Source organism: Mesoplodon densirostris, chromosome 17 (genome assembly GCF_025265405.1).
Source record: "Mesoplodon densirostris isolate mMesDen1 chromosome 17, mMesDen1 primary haplotype, whole genome shotgun sequence".
In the NCBI taxonomy this organism is placed as follows: Eukaryota; Metazoa; Chordata; class Mammalia; order Artiodactyla; family Ziphiidae; genus Mesoplodon; species Mesoplodon densirostris.
This window is the reverse complement of record NC_082677.1, coordinates 68,410,959-68,436,674: the sequence shown is the minus strand read 5'-3', so window position 1 is coordinate 68,436,674 and position 25,716 is coordinate 68,410,959. Positions and strand designations below refer to the sequence as shown.

At 39.5% G+C, this 25,716-nt stretch overlaps 1 protein-coding gene across 2 annotated transcripts in view; it reads left to right on the top strand.

Moving 5' to 3' along the window:
• NALCN (sodium leak channel, non-selective) overlaps positions 1–25,716 on the top strand; it is a 263,906-nt gene that overhangs the window by 71,362 nt on the left and 166,828 nt on the right. For both annotated transcript variants that reach the window (XM_060079639.1, XM_060079640.1), the window contains 3 exons: positions 10,882–11,024; positions 11,153–11,257; positions 19,763–19,849. In XM_060079639.1, coding sequence (XP_059935622.1) covers positions 10,882–11,024; positions 11,153–11,257; positions 19,763–19,849 — 335 coding nt within the window. The remainder of the gene's footprint in view (positions 1–10,881; positions 11,025–11,152; positions 11,258–19,762; positions 19,850–25,716) is intronic.

Below are 25,716 nucleotides of genomic sequence, written 5' to 3'. Positions count from 1 at the left end.
AAACCAGCCGTTTAGAGTCAAGTGAAAACAAATGCATTTTATATCATGAACTTCTCAATTTTATGTTCTCCTTCTCAAATATTTGTATCACAGAACAAAGCCATAGAATTTCAGATAGTATCACTGAATGCCCAGAGGCTACACACCAAAACTGAAGTGTCCCTTTTGAACTTTATGTGGTTCTGTTTTACCTCATAGACGCTCCCCATAAGTGAAAGTGACTAAATTTTGGCCATACTTTAAAGTGAGACAACAATCTGAGGACCATCCAGGCCCTGGAGAGGAGGCCCATCAGTGTTCTTTCCCCACCCCAAACAGAAACACCAAAGAACCATTGCAAATCCAGAAACACTGGAGGAATTTTCACCGCCCCTCCCCTCCCTTTCCTTGGGGCTCGTCTGTTTAATTTTAAAAGCAGAATTTTGCTTTCACAAAGTATACCAGCCAGGAATTTGTTCAGATTCCTCAAAACCAAGCCAAGAAACGTTTCAGAAAGTTCAGACATGTGTGGCCGAGTGGAAAGAACGGAGTTTTTCGAGGCAGGCACAGAGGCGTGGGAGCACTCCTCCAGACGGCCACTTCTGGCTGACCTTTGGCAAGCTTCTGTCTGTTGACTTAAAAAAAAAAAAAGCACAATGTGAGAGTTGTGAGTTGAGTTTTATTTGGGGCAAAATGAGGACTATAGCCTGGGAGACAGCATTTCAGATGGCTCTGAGAAACTGCTCCAAAGAGGTAGGGGGAAAGGTCAGTATAAATGAGACTCTGATGAAGGTGGAGTACATGCAATCAAGCACATATTTTTTTGCCGAAGGTTTCTGCTAGTCTCGTGAAGGTTTCTGCAAGTCACGAGGAGCAGACGTCACCATGAAGGATTTTAGTGCTTTTCTAGATATGAGGAGATACAAGAATTGGGCTCATAAAATCTTCTCCTGAAAATATCTAACTATCTCTAGGCCTGTTCTGCCAGTTTTCCCCAGAGCACAAGTGCCTCATTTCTGATCTCCACCCTGAAGTCCTTTCAGGGGGTGTTGAAAGTCAACAGCTGCAACAGCACATGATTTAATCCTTGTAGAGGTAGATGGCAAGTGCTAAAGGTAAGTGCCAATTTGTGGTTGACACTTCGTAGCCTCATTGGGCCACAGTCTCCTTATTTATAAATGAGGAGAGGTAAGAATGAACTTGCCAGGGTGTCGATACAGAATTAAAACGTGGAAAGGGCCCCGCATGTACCAGGATGGTTCTCTCCATCTGCGTGATATATGACGGTCCCAGGGAGCCGGGGTCATTGTCCCTCTGGCTCCGTGGCCAGGGGTCTGTGGTTTCTTTGGGCAGGAGCTGCCTAATGCAGCCCAGGGTGTCACTGTGCTGCTCAGAACCTAACCGGCCTGAGACCTGGGTTTTTCCCCCTGAGACAAAGGGGAGCTTTGGTCACAAAGGCACTCAGTGACCTCTGTAATGCATGCAGGAGAATGCAGCTGCCCCCCTGTTCTGGCTGAGTCCACATTGATCTGAGGGTTGAATTCAAGATACTAATTGCCAGTCAACACAAGGATCAGCATTTGTCTTTAAGCACCAGGAAGTAACGGTGAGACCTGAAAAGCCAAATCAAGGACTTGCTTTTCCACTTGTTTCCAACGTCAGAAAATATTTATATCCAAATATGATGTAGGGCTTCCCTGGTGGCGCAGTGGTTGAGGGTCCACCTGCCGATGCAGGGGACACGGGTTCGTGCCCCGGTCCAGGAAGATCCCGCGTGCCGCGGAGCGGCTGGGCCCGTGAGCCATGGCCACTGAGCCTGCACGTCCAGAGCCTGTGCTCCGCAACGGGAGAGGCCACACAGTGAGAGGCCCACATACCGCAAAAAAAAAAAAAAAAAAAAGTAAAGAGATGGAGAAAGATGTACCATGCTAACACTAATGAAAAGTAAACAGGAGTAGCTATGTTAATTTCAGACAAAGCTGACTTCAGAGCAAGAAAAGTTATCAGAGAGAAAGATGGGCATTGTATAATAATATGGGGTCAGTTCTCCAAGAAAACACAACTGTCCTTAATGTATATGCACCTAACAACAGAGCATCAAAGATATCAGTCCTTCCCAATGCGAGGTAAAGATCCAATGCAATCCCAATCAAAACCCCAACATGTGGTCTTGTGGATGGCAACAAACCAATTCTACAGTGTATATGGAATGGGCAAAAGACCTAGAATAGTCAACATAACACTGAGAAAGAACAAAGTCTGAGGACTGACACTACTCAAATTCAAGATTTAATCTAAAGCAGTATCAGGATAGTGTGGTATTGGCAGTAAAATAGAAACTAGGTCAATGGAACAGAATAGACAGCCCCCAAAAATATACCCACAAAAATACAGTCAATTGGTCTTCAACAAAGAAGTAAAAGCAATTCTATGGGAAAAGGATGGTCTTGTCAACAAATGGTGCTGTAAGTACTGGAGATTCACCCGAAGAAAAGATGAATCTAGATACATCCAGTACAGCTTTCAGAAAAATTAGCTCAAAATGGGTCATAGACATAAGTGTAAAATGTAAAACTATAAAACTGTAGAAGATCACGTAGGAGAAATATCTAGGTGACCTTGGGTTTGGCAGTGATTTGGGGTTTGGCAACACCAGAAGCATGATACGTAAGAGAAAAAAATAACTAAGTTGGACTTCTTCAAATCAATAACTTCTATTATGCAAAAAACACTGTTAAGAGAATAAAAAGACAAGCCACAGACTAGAGAAAAAACTTGAAGAACACATATCTGATGAAAGACTTGTATTCAAAATATACGAAGAACTCTTAAAAGCTCAACAATAAGAAAACAAACCAATTTAAAAATGGGCAAAAAATGGACATCTCACCAAAGAAGATAAGCACATGGCAAATAAGCATATATAAAATGCTCACCATCATATGTAATTAAAGAATTCCCAATTAAAACAACGAGATTCTACTTCACATCTCTCAGAGTGACACAAATCCAAAACACTGACAATACCAAATACTGATGAGAATGTGGAACAGTAGGAACTTTCATTCATTGCTGGTGACAATGCAGAATGGTACAGCCACTTTAGAAGACACTTGGTCGGGTTTTTTTTTTTTAAGCTAAATATAGTCTCACTATATGATTGAGCAATTATGAATTGAAAACATATCCACACAAAAACCTGCATGTGATTGTTTATAACAGCTTTATTCCTAATTGACAAAAACTGGAAGCAACCAAGATGCCCCCTCATAGGGTATAACTTGAGATAAACAAACTGTGGTACATCCATACAAGGACTATTGTTCAGCAGTAAAAAGAAATGAGTTGTCAAGCCACCAAGAGACACAGAGGAATGATAACTGCATATTGCTACATGAAAGAAACTAGTCTGAAAAGCTGTTACTCTAAGATTCCAACTATATGACAGTTTGGAAAATGCAAAACTGTAGAGATAGTGAAAAAGTCAGTGGTTGCCAGGGTTTCAGAGAAGGGTAGGGGTTAACTAGGTGTAGCACAGTGGACTTTTAGGATGGGGAAACTATCCTGTATGATACTGTAATAGTGGATACATAATATTATGTATTTGTCAAGACCGATCTAACTGTACAACACAAAGAGTGAACTATAATGTAAACTATGGACTTGAGTTAATAATAATGGCTCAACATGGGTTCACGAATTTAGCAAAGTACCACACTAATGCAAGAGGTTAATAGGGTGCAGAGAGAGGGGATAAATGGGAATTCTTGGTGCTGTCTACTCAGTTTTCCTGCAAGCCAGAACTACTCTTAATAAGTGAAGTCTAGGGCTTCCCTGGTGGTGCAGTGGTTGAGAGTCCACCTGCCGATGCAGGGACACGGGTTCGTGCCCCGGTCCGGGAAGATGCCACATGCAACAGAGTGGCTGGGCGCGTGAGCCATGGCCGCTGAGCCTGCGCATCGGGAGCCTGTGCTCCGCAACAGGAGAGGCCACAGCAGTGAGAGGCCCGCGTACCGCGAAAAAAAAAAAAAAAAAAGTCTATTAATTCTCTGGAAAGTTTTTACTATTTGCTCACATTCTTATCTCACCTATGTAGAATTCTGGTTTACATTGGAAATGCTGGCCTAGTAGGAAAACATAGTATCTTGCTTCCTTGTTAACACAGCTTTTAATACATGAGAACTGTTTTTCAATCTTAGTGTAACCTTAAGAAATCTAAACTTATATCTGTGACACATCCAAAAAATAAATCTAAACCAGTTGAAAAACTGAATTTTAAAACCTGTTTTAGCCTTAGGAGTCTATGGAAGAAAATAGACAGCAAATACAGGAAAAATTCTGTGAATATTTTTGTACACATAATATCAATGTGAAGATATATGACCAAATATTTGCCTATGTATAGTTTAAAATTTTTAACAATAAGTAATTATTTCCTATTCAGTTGTAACTGTTCGATTATAGTATTAATATGAATTATATTAGAACATGTTCTTGTTTTCGGTTTTATATCAGTGGTTAAATCAATATAATTAAATCTTTCATTGTAAATTATGGAAATTGTATGTTTATCATAACACAAACAAGAACTTTATTTTTAGTTAAAGCCATATGTTACTTGTATTTCTTATCTCATTTATTGTTAATTACATTTGGTCAATATCACTCAGGTGTCTTTCTTCTATCCCACTTAGACCTGAATCAGATTTTAAAATGCCTCTCAACAAAAAAGTAAAATTATTTAATTCCAATCTTGGTTGATCTTTCTATCCTTTGCCTATTTACTAGTTCAGTTTTATTTAAAAATAAAACCAATTCTCACTATTGTGGCTATTCTGAGGTAGACTGACCAACTTCACCTTAAAGTTAATTTGTATTTTCCTTGCTTGGGCCTGGTAATGCAGAGATATGAACCATGTGTGTCCCCAGATATGAAGACAAGAAAGTCTTAGTACTTTTTCCAAATGCTTGGTTCTAATTTTGGACTATTATGAAAGTCTAATGTCATAACTGGTAACTCCCTAAGAATTACATGATGTTCTGGCCTTTTTGCCTTGATTTCTTTTGAGTGTACTTTCCAATAGATTTTTCACAAGTGAGCGACAAAGCTATAACACTCTAAAAGAAACCACATTTCCTACATGGTATGTTTTGCTTGCTTTTTGAGAAAATTTTAAAAGCTACTAAAGAACATTTATTTAGTGTGTTAGTGGTGACCAGCAAGTACCATTATGGCCAGAGTCTGAGGCCCAGGAAGGTCATACAGGTTAGAAGCAGTGGACAGTTTGAATGCTAGGGAAGGTCACTGAAAGCTAACTGCGGCTAAGCATAGTTTTGTTTTGTTTTTTAATCAACTGATGGAAAATAAATTTCCAAGAAGCTCTTCTGATCTAAAATCACTGCTCTTCAAAGGCAGGGGCGTGACAGTTACCTATCATGACCTCTGCTTTGCTGCTCTTATTCCCAGCCTCCGTGGACATTGCCCAGCTCCAGAGGCAGGGACTGTTTTAGTTGGCATATGGGCTCGGCGTCCTTGGAACTGCTCTACTTTATGCCTAAACTTTCCTGCCAATGTCAGCATCAGCCTTGTCAACACTTCTTTTCCATTTGTGAATACTGTAGTTAAAGCTTTCACCTCTCCTTTTCTAGAAGTATTTTGTATTTAGCACTTGGGTGTTTAGAAATTCTCTCTCTGAAGAAATACATTTCAACTAAGAATCTTGACGACTTATAAAAGAACTTTCACTTAGAAAATATATATAAACATATGTGTTTTTTGTTTGTTTTTTTTCCATATGGCCTTTGATCTTGTCACAAAGCTTTAGTGCTGTGAACAGTGAGGTTCAAGGTAACTGACAAAGTGGTCTCACCAGTGAGGCAAAGTTGTGTCAAAAGAGGGCTTAAATGTTAAAAAAAAAAAATTCTAAGCAAAAATTCAGCTCAAAACCCATAAGGTTTCTAAATACATTTTGAAGCATTTAGAAGAAAAGAAGTCCTTTTGTGTTTGCTCCATGTTCTGGAAGAGCAATAAAAAATGTTACTTAAGGGCTTCCCTGGTGGCACAGTGGTTGAGAGTCCACCTGCCGATGCAGGGGACACGGGTTCGTGCCCCGGTCCGGGAAGATCCCACATGCCGCGGAGCGGCTGGGCCCGTGAGCCATGGCCGCTGAGCCTGCACGTCCGGAGCCTGTGCTCCGCAATGGGAGAGGCCACAACAGTGAGAGGCCCGCGTACCGAAAAAAAAAAAAAATGTTACTTTGTTTTGTTAACTCAGTGGCCACTCGGCAATCCTCAGGCTGAATGCCCGTGAATCAATCATCAGCTAAGCATGTGGATGAGTTGTGTATAGATTATTATAATCATAAAGTTATACCACAGTCTATCAAGGGAAATACTTGTGATAATTAGTTTGGAAATATAGTTTAGTAAAATTAAACGTAATTTCGAGGAAGAGAAAACATTTTCATGAAGGTTTTCTTCATTAGAAAGGTGACATCATCCCAAGTAATTTAATTATTGTTGATTTACTCAACAAACCTCTGTAAGTCAGGGTGGGCCTTCCTTGCTGTGTTGGTCTCCTGACCTTCTTCACACGTCATATATCTGGATACATCCAGCCTTAGCGACAAAAGTTGATTATGCTGAATCCAGATGTCCACCTTAAGAATACACATCTCTCTCGTTTTTTTTTTAACTTAACATAGTATGTGTTTTTAACTGTCTCATGACAAATAGATCTACTTTTTAATTACCACTGTTGGGTAAAATTTATTATCACCTGAGTTCCATCCATCAGATTTGAGGATACAGCTCATGTGAAGAGGTAAATGGGGAGATGGTGAGGGGCAGTTTGGTGGAATAGGAACCCCAAGTTTGTAGCTTGTTTAGTTATCACCACAATTTCATGACCCTGTCATTTGAAAGTCAGATGACTCAATGGTGTCACGTAATGTATGACTCGAAGACACAATAAGGAATATTCCCAGGACACAGTCAATTTCTCCCTTTTTTTCATGGAAAAAGAGTTCACAGAAGACAACCAAGCAGTAAATATAATCCTAAAGATAGTCAAAACAGATTGGAATATAATTTTGTTCAGAGCTATTAAAAAAACTCCTCTACTATGTCTCAATATAGGCAGCCTGTAGAGAGTTCCCAGGTGAGGATTTATCTTCTAAATGTAGACTTGTGGGTCGTTTTAGCTAGTGAATTCAAACCACCATAGGAAGAGGTCAAGAAGAATGAATGAAGTTAAGAGAATTGATGAGCTGTGTCACTGTTGGGATTTTGTTTCTTATATGGCTTGCATTTGTGCTTTGAGATTTTGGGGTCTAAGAAAGCCATGCTGTTCCAGGAGCTTCCCAGAAATATTTTTGGAGCAGGCCACACGGGCTCCAGAAAGAGAATGCATTCTATTTCCAGGTGCTATTGTAGAATCATTATTCATTTAACAAAAGTGTGGTCTTTTCAGCTAGAAATTTTAGTTCCATAATTCAAATGGACTAAAAATATTATGGAGTATAACTAGAAAAAGTGTTTTGTATGTATCAATATGTTGTTTTCTAGCAATGTCCCATTCTGGATTGAACAATAGAGGAAAACTTTCCTGTTTCTCTATAGCATGAGCTTTTAAATTGATACATGTGTATGTGTTTTAAGTGAATTGTGAAAATCAGCCAAATATAAAGTCAGTTATAAAATAGTTCCCTTTGTTTCCAAATTATCTGTGTAATATTTACGCCAAGGATGAATCGATTAAAAATAACAAGTATATGAGGAAGGCCTTCCTGTGTCTCTATACTATTGATCATTGTTTTATTTATCACCAGTTCTGGAGTGTTTCTCAATGCCAAGTCCAGAAGTGAAAGATACAGTTTTAACTTAGAGTGCTGACATCTAGCGAGAGAGACAAACAAGGTAACAGAAGTCAGTGTGACAAGTGACAGGATACGGGTGAGCTCAGGCCTCTCTGGGAGGAGCAGCATCGCGAGTGGCCTGAGGGCACAGGAGGTGAGCTGGGCAGGAGGACCACAGGGGAGCTGGCAGAGAGGACCAGAGAGCAGCACCGGGGCAGCCAGAGGGGGCAGGATGCGCAAAGTCAGCGTGAGCAGCAACAGTTCATGCTCAGGGTTGTCGGCTTCTCACAGAAAGTAAAAAGATCATAAATTTTATTTTGTCAGTTTAAACATTGGAAAGCCTCTTCCAAAGGGATTTTCTTTTCGTACATTTGTCGAAGTCAGGAGCAGGAAAGTGGTGAGGAAGGGCTGTCTTATTTCACTGCCTTTGCTCTTGCAACTCAGTGACATCCCCAAAGCCTTTGATCGCATCGTTCATGTACACGGGAAACACTTTTTTCAATAATAATAAGCATTTTCTCAGGGAGTTTTTTGGTTCCATTTTGACAAGTGTCTCATCTCTTTGTAGCAACAAACCTTGCTCTCTGAGCTGTACTGAAGGTTCCTACTTTTCTTTCTTCGGTGTCAAATTAGGAAAAATGGAGTAAAAGCTTCAAGATTACTCATTGAACATACTATTTTTTACTTAGTTTCAAATAGCATCTTCCCTGGAGATGTAATAAAGAAAGATGCGCGCAACTTAGAGGAAGGATAATTTTCAGTATTCCTTTCACATTTAATCTTATATTGATGATCCTCGTATTTTACCTGTAAGTGCTCAATTGGTAAAGCAATTAAACTTTAATGGTAATTCATAATGGATTTCTGCAGCCACTTTTCTTTTTTAGTTCACATAACTAGAAAAAAATAAGGGACTTAAATTACGTCATGTTAAAATTGTCCTTCGTATTCAGACCATAAAAGCAAAAACGTATATTTTTAGTACCTAGGGATCATTAATGGAAACAGTCACTTCTGTTTTCTGTTGCCATTTTGTATTTGGTGTGTGCTGTTCCTCCGTGAATCTTTCTCTTAAAAGTTATATTCTGGTATGAGTTCCTCAATAGACTATAAACTTAGCCATCATAGCCCCTCAGAAAATAATTATCGATAACTTCATTTGAATTGAGGATAAGAGAAAATAAGGTCTTTCTAAAGCCCCGGTGCCAAGCAAGAGAATATATAAGTAAATGGTAAAGAAAAAAAGAGTTTAAGACCTGGGGCCTGATGATGTGGGTTTAGATTTCTGGTCTTGTTTCTTTTTAACTCAGACAACTTCATTATCTAGTGACCTTCATTTTGCTTTTCTGTACAATGTGATGGATATTATCTGTGCTTATACCCACCTACCCATCTACCTGCCTAGTTAGACAGGGATTTCCTTAGCATTTAAGTATGTGAAAGAGCCTTGAAACTAAACGTGTTCTACAAATACTAGTTGCTATGGCAACGACTTACCAATGTACCAAATATGATTCTTAAAATGAGAGGCAGTGCATATATGAAGTTATATTTTACATAAACTACGTAGCACAGATTAGTGCCTAATAGGCATTCACCAAACAGGGATCCGCTTTCCCTCTTTCTCTCAGCTTTTCTCTCAAGCCTTGTTATTTCCCATTCGTCCCCATCTGCTGCTACTCTTTGCTGCTGCTCTGGGTGCTTTCGAATTCACTGATGTTCTGGTTCTTCTTCCTGCATGCACAGGCCCAGAGAGGCAGTCAGACGTCAGGCAAATTTAGTAACCTCCTTCTTAGTTTGGACATTTGATTGTATGCACATTCTAATTTTAAATTAGCACATATATGGGTGGATATTGGCTTTATATTCTATAATAATTTAACTCATTTATAGCAGTGGAACTTGTTGAGGAACAAATGTTTACCAGTTTTATGAATAAAAGCCCGTATCATATTTGTTTTGTAAACAACTTCAACTGAGTACTATATTTTTTATTTGTATGGTTTTTCACAAAATAATGAGCAGTTATTTTCATTGTTTATAATAATGCCTAAAACTTATTGAGTGCTCATCAAATGTCGGTGCTTGACAGAAACGAAATCATTTAATCCTCACAATACTTTGCGGTACATCTTAATTATTATTTCCCCATTTTACAGATGGGGAAACTAAGCCACAGAAAAGATGTCAGGAGACAGGATATTATCACAGTTAAATATGCAGGTCCTCGTTCCTGAGTGCCTGGGTTAATTCTAGTTCCCCTAATTATTATGTGTGCATCCTTAGACAAATTCCCTACACTTTATGTGCATTAGTTTTCCCATCTGTAAAATAGGGAAATAATGACACATACTCATAATGCCGTGAGGATTAAACACTGGCTTTCCTCTGAATGATATTTTAGATTCTCTTAACCATACGTTCAATCTGCCCACATATTGTTCCCTTTTCCTTCTTTTCATTATCAGTAGTATTTTCAATGAGGCAATTCTCGTAGACGATACAAAGTACTCTTTAATGATTTACTAACTTATGTTTTGGTGTTCAGTGTAAACACCATGGAATCCAAAGACGGGCTCCATCACATGAATTTTTGGAGCCTAAGATACTTTAGTTCTCCCCATGAGAACGTGATTTCAGATGAAACGCAGTTCTCGGACTTATTTCAAGTGCTTTTCAGCACACTGAAAGTGTTAAGCCCCGAGTGGCAAGCGTACATGGTACACATCCTTTTTTATTATATCTTTACTTGGCTTGATTGTTAGTGTTCTCTTCCTCATTGTTAAATGCATTTAACAGCGAAATCTGTAACCTAAAATTATTTCATTGCTAGAGATATTAAAACTGCCCTGGCTTGAAGTCAGAAGCAACTTTATCAAAATCCTAAGAGTAAGAGCAATAAAATGTTGCATGTGATTTGAGTCCCTTTAGAAGAGGTTTGTCATTGAGAAAATGAGCATGGATAAATATTGATTGTGTTTCTGAAAAACGTTTTCTCATTTCAAAAGTCCACCCCAGCTTAGCCGGCTCCCCTCTCTCTCGACAGGCACCAGCATCTTCACCGTGTACGAGGCTGCATCCCAGGAAGGCTGGGTATTCCTCATGTACAGAGCCATCGACAGCTTTCCCCGCTGGCGTTCCTATTTCTACTTCATTACCCTTATTTTCTTCCTTGCCTGGCTTGTTAAGGTACTCTAAAATTTAGTACCCATCCAGTCCATGCTTCTGACAGTTTCTGCAGATCTTGTGTTTGTTTTCGGTTGCCCTCACTCCCTCACGCCCAGTCTCGGTAAATGTGGTTTGTCATTTTCTTTCAGAATGTGTTTATTGCTGTCATCATTGAAACATTTGCAGAAATCAGGGTACAGTTTCAACAGATGTGGGGATCGAGAAGCAGCACTACTTCGACAGCCACGACGCAGGTACGGTATCCGGAGATGATGATGTCACCCACTCGAACTGGGCGCGTCCCTCTGCACCACCCTGGAAATTGATGGAACTTGATGGGACTTGAGAAACCCTGTTATCACCAAATTCTGCAATCAGATTCACTGAGGGAGCTGCTTAAAAATAACAGGTGCAGAGCCCCAAACCCAGAGCGACCAAATCAGATTTTCTGGGTGATGGGGCAAGGGCACCTATATTTTTAACAGCCCCATGGGTGGGTTTGACAGAAAACCAGGCTTATCATCATATTTATTATGTACCTTTGATTTGATTCTACCATCACATGTCCTCCAAGGACTTGCTGATAAAATATAGCAACTGTGGAATTCCCCATTTTAAAATATTCACGTAATTGAAACCAATATAATGGCCCTTATGTATAGGATTAGAATTTTTCAGAAGGAAAATTTATTTCATTCAGAATGAACCAATCACAATATAATAAATTATGAAGAAGACCCCTCCATCCCAAATGCATGCCTGTGAATTTTGAGGAATTACTGCATATTCAGACGGTTTCCACTATGCTCCCGAGAAATTGGAAGTATCCTAGAATTTGACTAAAAGTGGCATGGCATTTATTACATAAGAGGGCAATTCAGATCCAATGTCTTTTGTTTTTATTTTTGGTTTGGTTTTGTGTGTTTGTTTTTTGGTGGTTAGAAAGAGGAAGAATAGGTTTATATATCTTCTTCTGGTATCAATCTTAATAAAAAAGAGAGAAAATAAAAATTCCAGAATTGAGAATGAAATTACTTTATGCCTTGCAACTATTGCTTTAATGTTAAATTTTAAGAGAAATTTAACATAAGTTTGTAAATACTTACACAGGTCTGTTAGGACAAATGTATCTGTGAAAGATCCGAGGTACAAATTTTACTTTGAAAATCTCCAAATTGAACTTTTAATAATTATATTTATATAATTATTACTTTTAAGACAATATATTATTTTTAAAAAATAATTGTATTTATGCCTATGTATTAAAATTATAAAGAAAAGGATTCAGGATAGTGGCTCACTGGGAGTGGGGATGAGGAAGCAGAGGAATAAAATTAAGAAGTGCAAAGGTAAAAAATAAAATTTATATTTAATAACTAATAGTGAAAATGCTATTAAACATGCTCAATTTGGAAGAGCCTTGGGCAGTATTTTTATGATGTTGTGAAAGTTCGAATGGTCTAGTTCATTATAGATGAAATAGTATTTATATTATTCAGTTTTGTCAAACAGATATTCAAACTGCCATGAAAGATTTTTTTAAGTGTTATCTAGGTTATGTCACAGATGGCATGTAGGAAAACCTTCAGTGAGTCCGCCACATGTAGTACTCATTTCTTCTCTCATCCTTTTAGTGAACTATGAGAAATCGTAAAGTTTCAAGTCCATTCTGACATGTCTTTTAAATAGAGTGACGGCCTCGTGAAGGTGTGTTTTCCAGTATAGACATTGAGAACGAAGTGGGACAGAGAACTATGAACTCCACACAGAATTCACATTCGATATTCCTGAGAGATGACCTAAAATGTCTTTAAAACCATATAGTGCTTATTAAGTAACTCTTACTTGTAAAGCCACAGCTGGAAAAGTGGTGTTTGGAAGTGCCACCGAATCACAATAGAAAGTGAAATGTGGAGAGACTGTGAACACAGTTGTATAAAATTGCTTTGATGCAAAATTGTCCTTAATCAGGAGGAATAAGGTGGTAATTCAGACGTAATGCGTCTAGGTATTCCGCAGAGGTAATCACACAGAGAATTGTGAAAAACCTTCATTAAGAAAAATGCTGTGGCTGAGGACCTGGTTGCTAAGCAACCGAAGCTCCAGCAGCAGCCTCTCTGGTAAAACACCCCTTGGGCTGCCTGGCAACAGGCCGCAGGCCCCGCCCATCCCCTCGCCAGCCACTCAGCAAGTGTTCCAGATGCTTTTGTGTGTGTGGAAGGGAGAGGCATCATTTGCCATAATCCTGTTACGTTTGTAAAATCAGAGACAGCTCTCCACAAAGGCCCTGTCGTTCGATGGTTTAAAACACTAAATCACAAGTTTCTAATTCTAACAGAACAGATGGGCTTTAAGGAAATAACATAAAGATGGTTGTGTCTTGTGAAGCACACAGCTTTTCAGAAATGAAGTCAGTTCTTGTCTTCCCCTAGTATGTGGGATTTCTGCAGTTGTTCTCTGTCAGTTATCCTCATAGGAGGGCAAAGAGGGTCCTGAGGATGGTGGACTTGTCGATATTTCTAAGTCCCTGGACTTTCCAGGAGGGCTGTGTGAGTAGAAAGAAAAATAATACACATTAACAGGATAAAGTAGGGGCTTTCTGACATCTTAAGAGATTCAACAGGAATTGGCTCTGATATGTTAAGAGGCAAAAGAGAATCAGTGATGAGAACTCTTCCTTTAAAATAACAAAGCAACCTGCCTCAGAGTCACAGCATAGAAACAAATTACAGAAACATTAATGCCAAAGGTCTTATGGAGACCATTATAGAGCAGGTAGCAGGAAAACGATGTGGAAATTTTCAGTTTAGTAGTCAGTAGTTGGCCTGAACTCTGTGGGGAGGGTCTCTCGTACCTGCATAATCATTTGACACAGGTCACTGTTGCCACACGTTCAGTTATATGTTGGATTAAAGTGCAAGAGATTTGTACATCCAGGTTATAATAGCCCCCTGTGTCAGCCCACAATAGGACTTCCCATGCTACATGTTTGTAGGGGTGTTGCCCCAGAGAAAGGTGTTGGGATGGGCCGATGTGCTAGCGGAACACGTCCTGGGCATCGTGCGTGTCTGGTCCAGACTTGCACTCCCATTCTCTAATAGCCACTTCACCTCAGATACCTGTTGCCAGTCTTGTGGTTTTCTGATCTAGGCTGATTCACGGTAGGAATGAGCTCATCTCACTTTTCCTGGAAGAGAACTGTAAGAACTAAACTTCAGGGCCCTGCAAGGCTAAGTTTTGTATATATAGTGACAAGAGACACAAGGCAGCCTCCGGCAATCAATCCGTACCTAACTTTTATATACAAATCATGGCCCAGTAGGGTCATATTGAGGGACGGGTAAGTAGATATACTGATTGTCTAAAGAGAGCAGTAATTTCTGGGTCTGTCATTGTCTCTGACTGAGCACATTTCCTGGCCCATGTTTTCTGAATTAATAAGATACAAGACGGATGAGGGTGGAGTTGATAAAAGGACACAGGAATTCTTTCTCCTTTGTAGTTCCATGAACCGTCTCAGAATGTGAGTTCCTACAATACTGGAACAACTTCTGTGTAAATGTGCAATACCGGCTTAAAGGCAGAAAGGCATAGATGAGAAGGCACATGATGGAAAATAAAAAGAATTTCCCCTCCATGAAAAGATGTGTACAACGTAATGCTCCAAAACAAAACTTGAGTAAAAATTTGTTTACTGCATTCCAAGACTATTAGTTTCCACATGAATATACATCATTAAAATATGTGAGAAAGCAATTTAGTGAAAGCAATTTCTGGCAAGGCTTTGGTAGAAGGTACAAAAGTGAGCTCCTTCTAATAAGAAACTATAGTAATGGAATAATACATTCATCATGGGAAGCCATACATGAGAATTATATCTTGTGAGTCTGAGTCATTGAGTATATTATTTAATTAAGAAATCAAGTCAAGTGTCCACCCTCATTATTTTGTGTGATAGTGACTATTACCTGTTTTTTAAGATGATTGATTTTGAAAGAACCCAAAGAGCATGGGATTTTCTTTTCATTACCAAATGTGTATGTGTGTCTTGGGTTTGGAATTTTAATTCAGTTGCTAGTGGTCACCCGTATTACCAAGATCCATTCTCTACCACCTCCCATTAGATAATCTGTTATTATTGTCATTGATGATGATATTCTGCCTAAAGTACAATAGAACAATCCGCAAAGCATTCTTAGCAAAATCAAGTGACCCTTTATAAAACACTGACAGTTGCAAACAGGCAAACATGAGATGATTCTCAAGACTGAAACCTCCATGGATTCCCAAGTGATTGTACTAAGAGGAAAGTGCTCACGTGGTTATTGGTAATACTCCACTAACTCATAACAATTTATTACAGTAAATCACATATCTTGAGAGCTGCACTAAGCACTACGCTATTGGCTTTACAAGCAATCTTATTTAGTCTTCACAATAACATTGTGAAGTTGGTATTATTATTGTCTCTGCTTTGCAGATTAAAAAAGGACAAGGATTGGAAAGTTAATTATTTTATCCAGTATTACGTAACTGGTACGTGCTAGAATGGGGGCTCAAAACCAGCTTCCTGGGCTTCCCTGGTGGCACAGTGGTTGAGAGTCCGCCTGCCAATGCAGGGGACACGGGTTCATGCCCCAGTCCGGGAAGATCCCACATGCCGCGGAGCGGCTAGGCCCATGAGCCATGGCCGCTGAGCCTGCGCGTCCGGAGCCTGTGCTCCACAGCGGGAGAGGCCACAACAGTGAGAGGCCCGCGTACCGAAGAAAAAAAAAAAAAACACACCAGCTTCCTCAGCCATAAGAGTCTTCAGTTTTGCTCCCTGAGATCCTACCTCCTTTTAATTTGGTCATTACAGGCCCTGCTGTCAATGTGCTATCTTTTTTCTGGCTTCTCTTTTCTATTAAAACAAACAAAAAAAGGTTTTCTTGTTGACTGAAAGGTGGAGAAAGGGGTACTCTCATACATAATTACTAAGTGTGAATTAGAGCATCCTTTCTAGAAAATAGTTTGGCAATATGTGTCAAAAGCCTTAAAAACATTTAAACTATTTGACAAAGAGATTGTACTTCTAGGAATTTATCCTAAGAAAAATTCTGGTCGATGCTCAAAGATATACATTTGAGAATGTTTATGGAGGCATCTCAGTAAAAAAGAAAACCAGAGAAAGAAAGAGAGAAAGAAAATTAACTCTAGCCATAAATTATTGATTATAAATTATGAAATTAGAATAAATGCAAGCCATTAAATCATGATTGAACTTTATTGATATGAAAATATGCAAATAACATATTAATGCAGTAAAAGGGTCTCATGTTTATATGTATATGTGGTGGGGGGGCATAATATACCTGAAAGGTTAACTCTGAAATTTTAGGGGTGCTTGTCTCTGGGGAATGGGCTTAAGATTTTTTTTTACAGCTCATACACATTTTCTAAGTATTTAATAGTAAACCTGTATTAATAATATAACGAGAGGAGAACAGTTAGTATCTTTAAAACTGAAATAAATCATTGGACATTCAAACTTAAGCCAGTTGTGTTAACTTAGGTTCAGCTGCAAGGGACAAAAAGCCCCAAATAAGTGGCTTCTATAAGATAGAGTTCCTTTCTCTCTCATGTAAAGTTGGAGGATGTCATTCAAGGTTGTTACGGTGGTCTGTGTTGCTATAGATCCAGAATCCTTCTACCTTTTTGCTCCGCCTTGCATCACTTCCATTCCCCAAATTGCCTCCTGGACTAAAATGGCTGCTGTAGCTCTAACTCTTACATCCATATTCCAAAGAGCAGGAAAGAAAAAAATAGAAAGTTTCTACTTTCATTTCATAGACCAGTGTATATATATATATATATATATATATATATATATATATATATATATATATATATATAATTACATGGTCAAGATGAGCTTCAAGAAAGGGAAAGAATGTCCTTTTTTTTTTTTTTTTTGGTGGCCATAAAATTTTTCTTAGTTTGTAAGACAAGAAGAACAGATATGGAGGGACAGCTGGCAGCCCCTGCCCCTGCCACACTCCCCAAGGACTTCACCCTAGGATTCATGGCTCTGGATATCCCACCATGTGCCTCACGTAGCTACTGTTACATTAACCAATCCAAATGTTGTTGTATAATTCAGGGAACTAAAGAGAAATGGACCATGTTTGCATTTCCTTCACTTTATTTCACACAAAGAACTGACCTTGAGGGAGCACTTTTACTAACAATTAAATTGATTCATTTGATTTTAGTCTATTGGAAAAAAAATCATTTAACAGAGAAAATTAGTCTGCTTCTGATGAAAGCACATATGTGCCCCAGGAATCCTTTGCTCCATGGTAAGAGAGTAGAGGATGCTTGTACAGAGGGTTCCTACCTCGTGACTGGCGGGATTGCTTTTGTCTTTTCTCCTTAAAAAGAGACTCCCAGACATTTGACAGATACTTTAAAAGGCACTTATGCATGCTTGCATCTCAACCAATGTATGTATTCTCAGAATGAGCCTATTTGTGATGGATGTGCTTGATTCTACCACTAAACTTACCTTTTAAAATTCATTCTAAAGGGAATCAGAATCCTGTAAATGGACAGCTGAGAAGAACCATTTGTAATTGGCATCTTGGATCAGAGAATCTTTGTGTAAATGTGCACCACCATTTTGTCATTTTAGAAATACATGTATGGCCTCTGAATTTTGGCATTTGTCACTCTCCACCTCCCTTATTTTATAGAGGGCAAGTTTTCTTTCTGCAAATGATCTACTACCTCTGTTACCAGGAGTTTGAAATTATAATGATAAATCCTAGGTAATGGGATCTTTGCATCATCTCATGTTTTCCATCAACAGTTACCCTTTTGAACACAGACAGGGTCAGACGAACACGAAGACATAAATATGGCAAAGGACATGTTTATGTCTGTGAGATAGTGAGCTCAGGCTGGAATAAAACAGTGAGTGCTTGTAGTTGGTGTCTTTTCTTAGAAAAATAAAAATCCTTAATTCTACCCTATTCCACCACACCCCTGCATGCACACGTAAGGAATTGAAAAGAAAATATATATTTGTGGTAAAATATTTATAAGTGGTACATGCTTTCCAGTGTAGTATATTATTGATAGATAACTAATTTTTTAAATAAATCTATTTATTGATTTATTTATTTTTGGCTGCGTTGGGTCTTCATTGCTGCATGTGGGCTTTCTCTAGTTGCGGCGAGCAGGGGCTACTCTTCATTGTGGTGCACCGGCCTCTCATTGCAGTGGCTTCTCTAGTTGTGGACCATGGGCTCTAGGTGCACAGGCTTCAGTAGTTGTGGCTCGCAGGCTCAGTAGCTGTGACTCGTGGGCTCTAGAGCGCAGGCTCAGTAGTTGCGGCACCCGGGCTCAGTAGTTGTGTCTCATGGGCATGTGTGTCTCATGTGTCTCATGGGAAGCCCCTAGATAACTAATTTTTTTTTTTTTTTCTTTTTGCGGTATGTGGGCCTCTCACTGTTGTGGCCTCTCCCGTTGCGGAGCACAGGCTCCGGATGCGCAGGCCCAGCGGCCATGGCTCACGGGCCCAGCCGCTCCGCGGCATATGGGATCCTCCCAGACCGGGGCACGAACCCGTATCCCCTGCATCGGCAGGCGGACTCTCAACCACTGCGCCACCAGGGAGGCCCGATAACTAATTTTTAAGGTGGTAGAATATGAGTAAGATAACCTACACATCCAGCAACCTGGATGTCTAATTCAATGACTGTCAGATTTTAGCATCCTGTACTATCCTGAATTTCATCATTTATGTCTTTTAAGCCAAAAGATACTACTTCTTCCCTTCATAAATATGTATACATAAAATTTCTGCTGAGCAGATTAATCGTGGCTTACACAAGCTAATTTCACAAAGTCTTTTAAGTGATTTGTAATTCTCCTACCATTAAAATAACATTCCCGGACTTCCCTAGTGGCGCAGTGGTTAAGAATCCACCTGCCAATGCAGGGGACACAGGTTCAAGCCCTGGTCCTGGAAGATCCCACATGCGACGGAGCAACTAAGCCCATGTGCCACAACTACTGAGCCCGCAAGCCACAACTACCGAAGCCTGCATGCCTGGAGCCCGTGCTCCACAACAAGAGAAGCCACCGCAATGAGAAGTCCACGCACCACAACAAAGAGTAGCCCCTGCTTGCTGCAACTAGAGAAAGCCCACACACAGCGACAAAGACCCACTGCAGCCAAAAATAAATTAATTAATTTAAAAAATAAAATAAAACAACATTCCCCTCTTTCCCTATGCTAAATGCACATTATATTATTTATCCTGAGAATATTTTTCTATTGGTTCAGTGAGAACTGTCTACTAAATAAAGAAAAAAGTTTACCACTTTTTGTAAAAACACACCACGCTTTGGAATTCTAATTTTCATTTTCTCTGAGGTGTTATATATAATAATCAACATAATGGGGATAAAATACCTACTTTTAAAGTCTTGTGGAGAAGAATATTTGGGCAGTTATATGCAAAGCATATGTAAGGCAGAAACGGCCTGATGCATAGCAAGTGCTCAATTAATGCAAGCTATAATCTTTATTATGATTATTCACTTAAGTTTGCAGTGTTAAAATGGACATCATTGGAATGACTCATGTTCTAAATATAAAGCCATAAGAAGACAAATCTTTGATAACAAAGGAAACGTAAAAAGCTGCAGACAAAGTTAGAGTTCTTGATGTTCCATTGTAAGTGTCTCTGACGCATTTCCCCTTTGTCTTGAAGATGTTTCACGAAGACTCCGCTGGCGGGTGGCAGCTGGTAGCCGTAGATGTCAACAAACCCCAGGGACGTGCCCCAGCTTGCCTCCAGGTGCGGTATGATGCCATTTCTAAAAGTTACCCCCAAAGGTCTTTGATTTGATTTTATATGAGGAAATCTACAGCTCTCCAAGCTCTAGATCCACCCAAATTTGTGGGCAATGTTACACTCCATCCTGTATTCCCGGGACCTGGCATCCTTTTTAGATACACACTAGGGATTTGGTAAATTTCTGGTAAATGAACGCACACAGGTAAAAGCAGGCCAGTGGTAATGAATTGATGAAGAATTTTGTTGTCTCATTAAACCTTGTAAAGGTATTCTTCTGCAAAGGCCTGAATTGTTTGGGGCCAGGGGCAGTCAAGATCACAATTCACTTACTTGAGTACCTCACCATGTACGCAGGAAGGAAATGTCTTGAATATGTAGTCTGTTGTTCTGCGTCTGCAAGCTCTCCAAGCAGCGTGGTATAACAAAGGCACTTCCTTAACAAAGTGCACCTGCAGCAGACACGAGGCGATGGGATTGCAGGGGAGCCCAAAGTCCTGGCAAGCGACCGGAGGATGGGCCATGAGGTCTCTGGCCTGTGAACCTTCTGGACTTACCTTCTGCTCTGAGCTCCCCAGAAAGCCTAATAAAATCCTTTTCTTCAGTGGACCACAGAGGCCTCTTCTCTTTCATGTGCCCCCTCCCTGCCCACCAATAGCAGTAACTCATTCAAAACAGCATCACCTTAACAAGAGCGGCATCCCTGCCGTTCCAGGGCTTTTTGTATTTCCATTTGCCTCCTCTTTAAGGGTGAAAACTCAAGCTGTCCCATGTTGGGAGCAGAAAACTGATTCTTCCTCCTGGAGAATTTTCTTTTCTTCACCCTCTTTCTATTTTCAGTTGTAAATCCTCTTCCTACAAGGGGACTGCTTCTTATAGTTTTTCATATCCCCCCCTATAATTTGGGGAAAGGTTTATCACCTGCTTCAGGATGAGAACACATCTTCTGTCTTTCTTTCGGATCTTTCCCCAGGTGGGGACTGGTGCATTTCAAGGATTGGTACACAAGTAGCAAAATACTGTCCTCTGAACCTCTCCTGTGGGCTACATCTATATGGCTGTTTAATCATATAGTTATTTGTTTGTATCCATTAAAAGGATAGAGCAGGGGCTTCCCTGGTGGCGCAGTGGTTGAGAGTCTGCCTGCCGATGCAGGGGACACGGGTTCATGCCCCAGTCTGGGAAGATCCCACATGCCGCGGAGCAGCTGGGCCCATGAGCCATGGCCACTGAGCCTAAGCGTCCGGAGCCTGTGCTCTGCAATGGGAGAGGCCACACAGTGAGAGGCCCACGTACCGCAAAAAAAAAAAAAAAAAAAAATAGTATAATAATAATAATTTTATATATATATATATATATATATATATATATATATATATATATACACACACACACACACACACACACACAACATCTTCTCTATCCATTCCTCTGTTGATGGACACTTAGGTTGCTTCCATGTCTTGGCTGTTGTAAATAGAGCTGCAGTGAACATTGGGGAGCATGTATCTTTTTGAATTAGAGTTTTCTCTGGATATATGCCCAGGAGTAGGATTGCTGGATTACATGGTAGCTCTATTTTTAGTTTTTTAAGGAACCTTCGTAGTGTTCTCCATAGTAGTTGCACTAGTTTACATTCCCACCAACATTGTAGGAGGGCTCCCTTTTCTCCACACCCTCTCCAGCATTTATTATTTGTAGCTATTTTGATGATGGCCATACCGACTGGTGTTAAGTGGTACCTCATTGTAGTTTTAATTTGCATTTCTTTAGTAATTAGAGCTATTGAGCATCTTTTCATGTGCTTGTTGGCCATCTGTGTGTCTTCTTTGGAGAAATGTCTATTTAGGTCATTCTGCCCATTTTTGGATTGGGGTGTTTGGTTTTTTGATATTGAGCTGCGTGAACTGTTTGTATATTTTGGAAATTAAGCCCTTGTCGGTCACTCTTTTTATTTTTAAAACGAGCAAAATGTGAGTGTGTTCTTCTAAAATGACTTTTAAACTGTAGAAATAAAATAAAAAGTAAGAGTTTGCTTTAACTTCTTCCGAGTATCCTCCCTCATTCCACTTCCCAGAGGTAACCTAGCGGTCAGCGTTAGAAGCCAGTCTCCTAAGACCCTTTACCCCTGAATTTAAACATTATATCTCTTCTATAAAACAGCATTTCTGCCTCCCGGAGGCCCTGTCATTTGCACATAGTGTTTCCTCTTTCTAGAACACTCTTCTCTCCCACTCAGAATTCAGAATTCAGCTCAGATGTCACTTTCTTAAGGAAGCCTTCTTCGTCCTCAAAGAAACAGATCAGGTAGCCCAGTTATATGTGCCCATATCCTCCTATGCTTTTCTTTTGTGTTTATCATAATTTTAATTTTAAAAATTTAATGGTATAATTTGTTATTTAATGTCTGCTTTTCCAACCAGAGGAAACTCCATGACAATAAGAATCATAACGGTCATGGTCAGCATGTGAAATAAATACATCTGTGTTTAGAAATGTAGTCTTAGGAATAACAGTTGAAAAGAATCAAAACCAATTCCTACCTACTAAAAAAGTAGAATTTATAGGAATGAAGCATTTGAACAGCTGTAATTAAATTGAGTTAGTGATTTGGCCATTTGTTGAAAAAGATTGGAAGAATGAGGTAGAAGCAGTATCTGAGATGGTAAACAGGTGACTGGGAGTCCCCATTTGGGTATTAGGAATTATTGATTTTGTCTTGAAAGTGGAACTTAGTTTCCAAATTTGACCCCAAGTTTAAAAAGCAGAAATTTCATATGAAAACCCATATATCCTACTGCTTTTGTAAAATAGAAAGATCTGGCAACATAGGACCCTCACTCCCATGTGGTGTAATTGGCTGGACCTGGGCAGTGGCCGCCGCATTGGGCACCGTCTCTCTAGTTTCCAGGAGTCTCACAACGGTCCATTTTGTTTTCCCGACAGCACTGGGAATATGTGTTTTATTTATCCACAGATTCGTATGGTCACTTTTCTCAGAGTAGCAAAGTATTTCTCTTTGCCCATCACTCTATGGACAGAAAATAAATAAATAATAAATTCATAAGTGCACACATATATAAATACACACGTAAATGCATGCATGAAGGAAAACATTGTTTGCAAAAAGAAAGGAGAAATGAACCCGATTCTTTGTAGAAGTGAGGGTGGTCCCTGTGTGTTTAGTACATGACTCTGGGTCTGCTGTTCTCATTCATTTTACCTGCTGGGTGTCAGGAGGCCTTTGTTTGGGTGACCCATGAAATAAGTTACAGAAGTGTGACTTTGGTTTACAAAGATGGCATAAGGGTAAGTAGTGCGTGAATTTCCATTATTCCCAAAAAGTCTTCCCGTAAGTTTTATGTCTTCATAACTTCAAACTGTTGAAATCTTAACTCAGCATAAATGGGGACTGGCTCAAATTCTCTTATAAGTGAAGAACATTTAAAAATCAGCTCTGTCCTTGTTTCAGGTGAAATTGCTTCGCATTGGCTAACTTTCTTCACTGGTATCGTGTCTTGTATTTTTACTCTCTTTTCTGCTTTCTGTACCCTTGTCTAGTTTATTGGTATACGTCTGTCTGTCTTCCCCACCAGCTATAAGTAATGAGGTAATTTAATGAAATATGATTGACTGATGTGGCTTAACTTTCCCCACTACTGTTAAACTAAATACATGATGTGACTGGTGCTTCTGTGATTCTGGGTGTTTGATGTATAATACTTTATTTTTTCCGCTCTCTCTCTCTGTATGTGTGTATCTATCTACCTATCTATTTAAAATACATATGTGGGGCTTCCCTGGTGGCGCAGTGGTTGAGAGTCCGCCGGCCGATGCAGGGGACACGGGTTCGTGCCCCGGTCCGGGAAGATCCCACATGCCGTGGAGCGGCTGGGCCCGTGAGCTATGGCTGCTGAGCCTGCGCGTCCGGAGCCTGTACTCCGCAGCGGGAGAGGCCACAACAGTGAGAGGCCCGCGTACCTCAAAAAAAAAAAAAAGACATGGCAATTGAAGGGAATTTTTAAAAATCTAATGTGTATGCAGGATCTGAAGAGTCCTATATTAAATATATCTATAAATATATAGATATATACACATATATAAATATATATATATATATGTATGTGTATGTTTATCTATATAGCCTACATCCATATTAAATCATACAATTGTGAAAATCTCAAGTTATATAATATTTTGTGGCACTTACAACTTTAACATTTTCCTTTACATTAATTTTTACAACAAAATGAAAAATCGCGGGGTATAAATTTGGACTGTCCTATAGATGTAAGCGTGACTCTAAGTGTAATGTTGGCAGCCGTACTACACTAAGGAAGCCTGTAGCCAAGTTCAAACGTTTGTTGAATTGGATTGAGTTGAAGTGGTCTTTGTAGCTAGCTCTACCTTTAAAGCTAAAGTTACTGGTTTTATTATTTAAATTTGGCTACTGCACATACTGATTACCTTAATTCTTATTTAATATTTAAAGTTATTACTTTGGAGCAAGTCAGCCAAGCAATGGTGATTATAGCATATCAAAATCCATTGTAAGTGATTATTTTAATGACTCTGTACCAACAGGGATACGCAGACATTCAGACAAAAAACAACCTAATTATAATGACAGCACCAAAGTGAAGCTGTGACAGTTACAAAACCAATTTAAAAGTTTTTTGACAGCCATGGCTAAAAGCTTTGTTTGGACCTTTCAGTAATAACAGTTAACTTAAGACATAAATCCACAGCTAAGGAAAATAGAAAGTTGTGGCTTTTCTGTCATGCAGATGAAGTGGAAATCAGTTGAAATGTTTTTCATAGAACATTATATTGAAAAGAGTATAGAAAAGGAATAATAGTTATGGAATTTAACTCTCACAATGCAAGAAAGACTAAATAAAAATTCTAATGAGGATAGAAACTTGGCCACTGATTTGCTTATCTACTTTATGAAGGCCAGTAGTTCCTGCAGGCAAATTGATGTGCATTTAAATATGTTCATTGACAGTTCTGGAACTTGATTTTGTATTACCCATAAAATAAAGTCAAGGGCAAATAAATGGATGTAAGAATGCATCAGTAGCCATGGTGACACACAACCTTACTAGCTATCTGCTTTTCCAATGGCTCTGACATCTCTCACATTATTAGACTTTATTACTTTTATTTATCTCACTTGGTTCTGGACTCAAATATACAACATAATTAATTCTTTGACCTGGTACAGTTTATTTCTCATTCCTGAACAGAAAAATACCTCATTCACAGAATTGCATTTTTTTACTGCAAGTCTTAATAGAACATTTATAATATGCAAGTGCTGATGTAAGAGCTTACAGATATTTACTTGTTTATGATAACAACTTTTAGAGTGTCCAGTATTGTCTCCATTTTAACTGATGGGAAAACTGAGGCACAGAGAGGTTTAAGTATCTTGCTCAGGGCCAGAGTTCGTATGTGGTAGAGTTTCAGCTCCACACACTTTGGCTCAGAGCCCGTGCTGTTGCTGACTGCAGGGTTATGAAGCCATATGAATGTGCCTATGTGGATGCAGAGAGCCAGTGGTGGGCTCAGAGGCATCCTTTGCCTCTTTTTCTGTTCTTAGGTTCTGCTTTAGTTATGTTCTTTCAGTTGCAAAGACCAAAGGAGTCTCAGGTCGAGATCAAATGGTGTCCGTATGTGTCTGTAAGTACTAAGAACAGGCGAGACCCTGCTACATGGTGGCACCAGTCCCTGGGCAGTTGGCCCCCAGGGATGTGATTCAGTGGTTTGTTATGTGGTCAGCCTCTCTCTCCTCCTTCTTCTGCCCAGGGCCTTTAGCTTCTACTCTGTCCTTTTATATACTTCCTACCCCACAGTGGGCAGGGGCT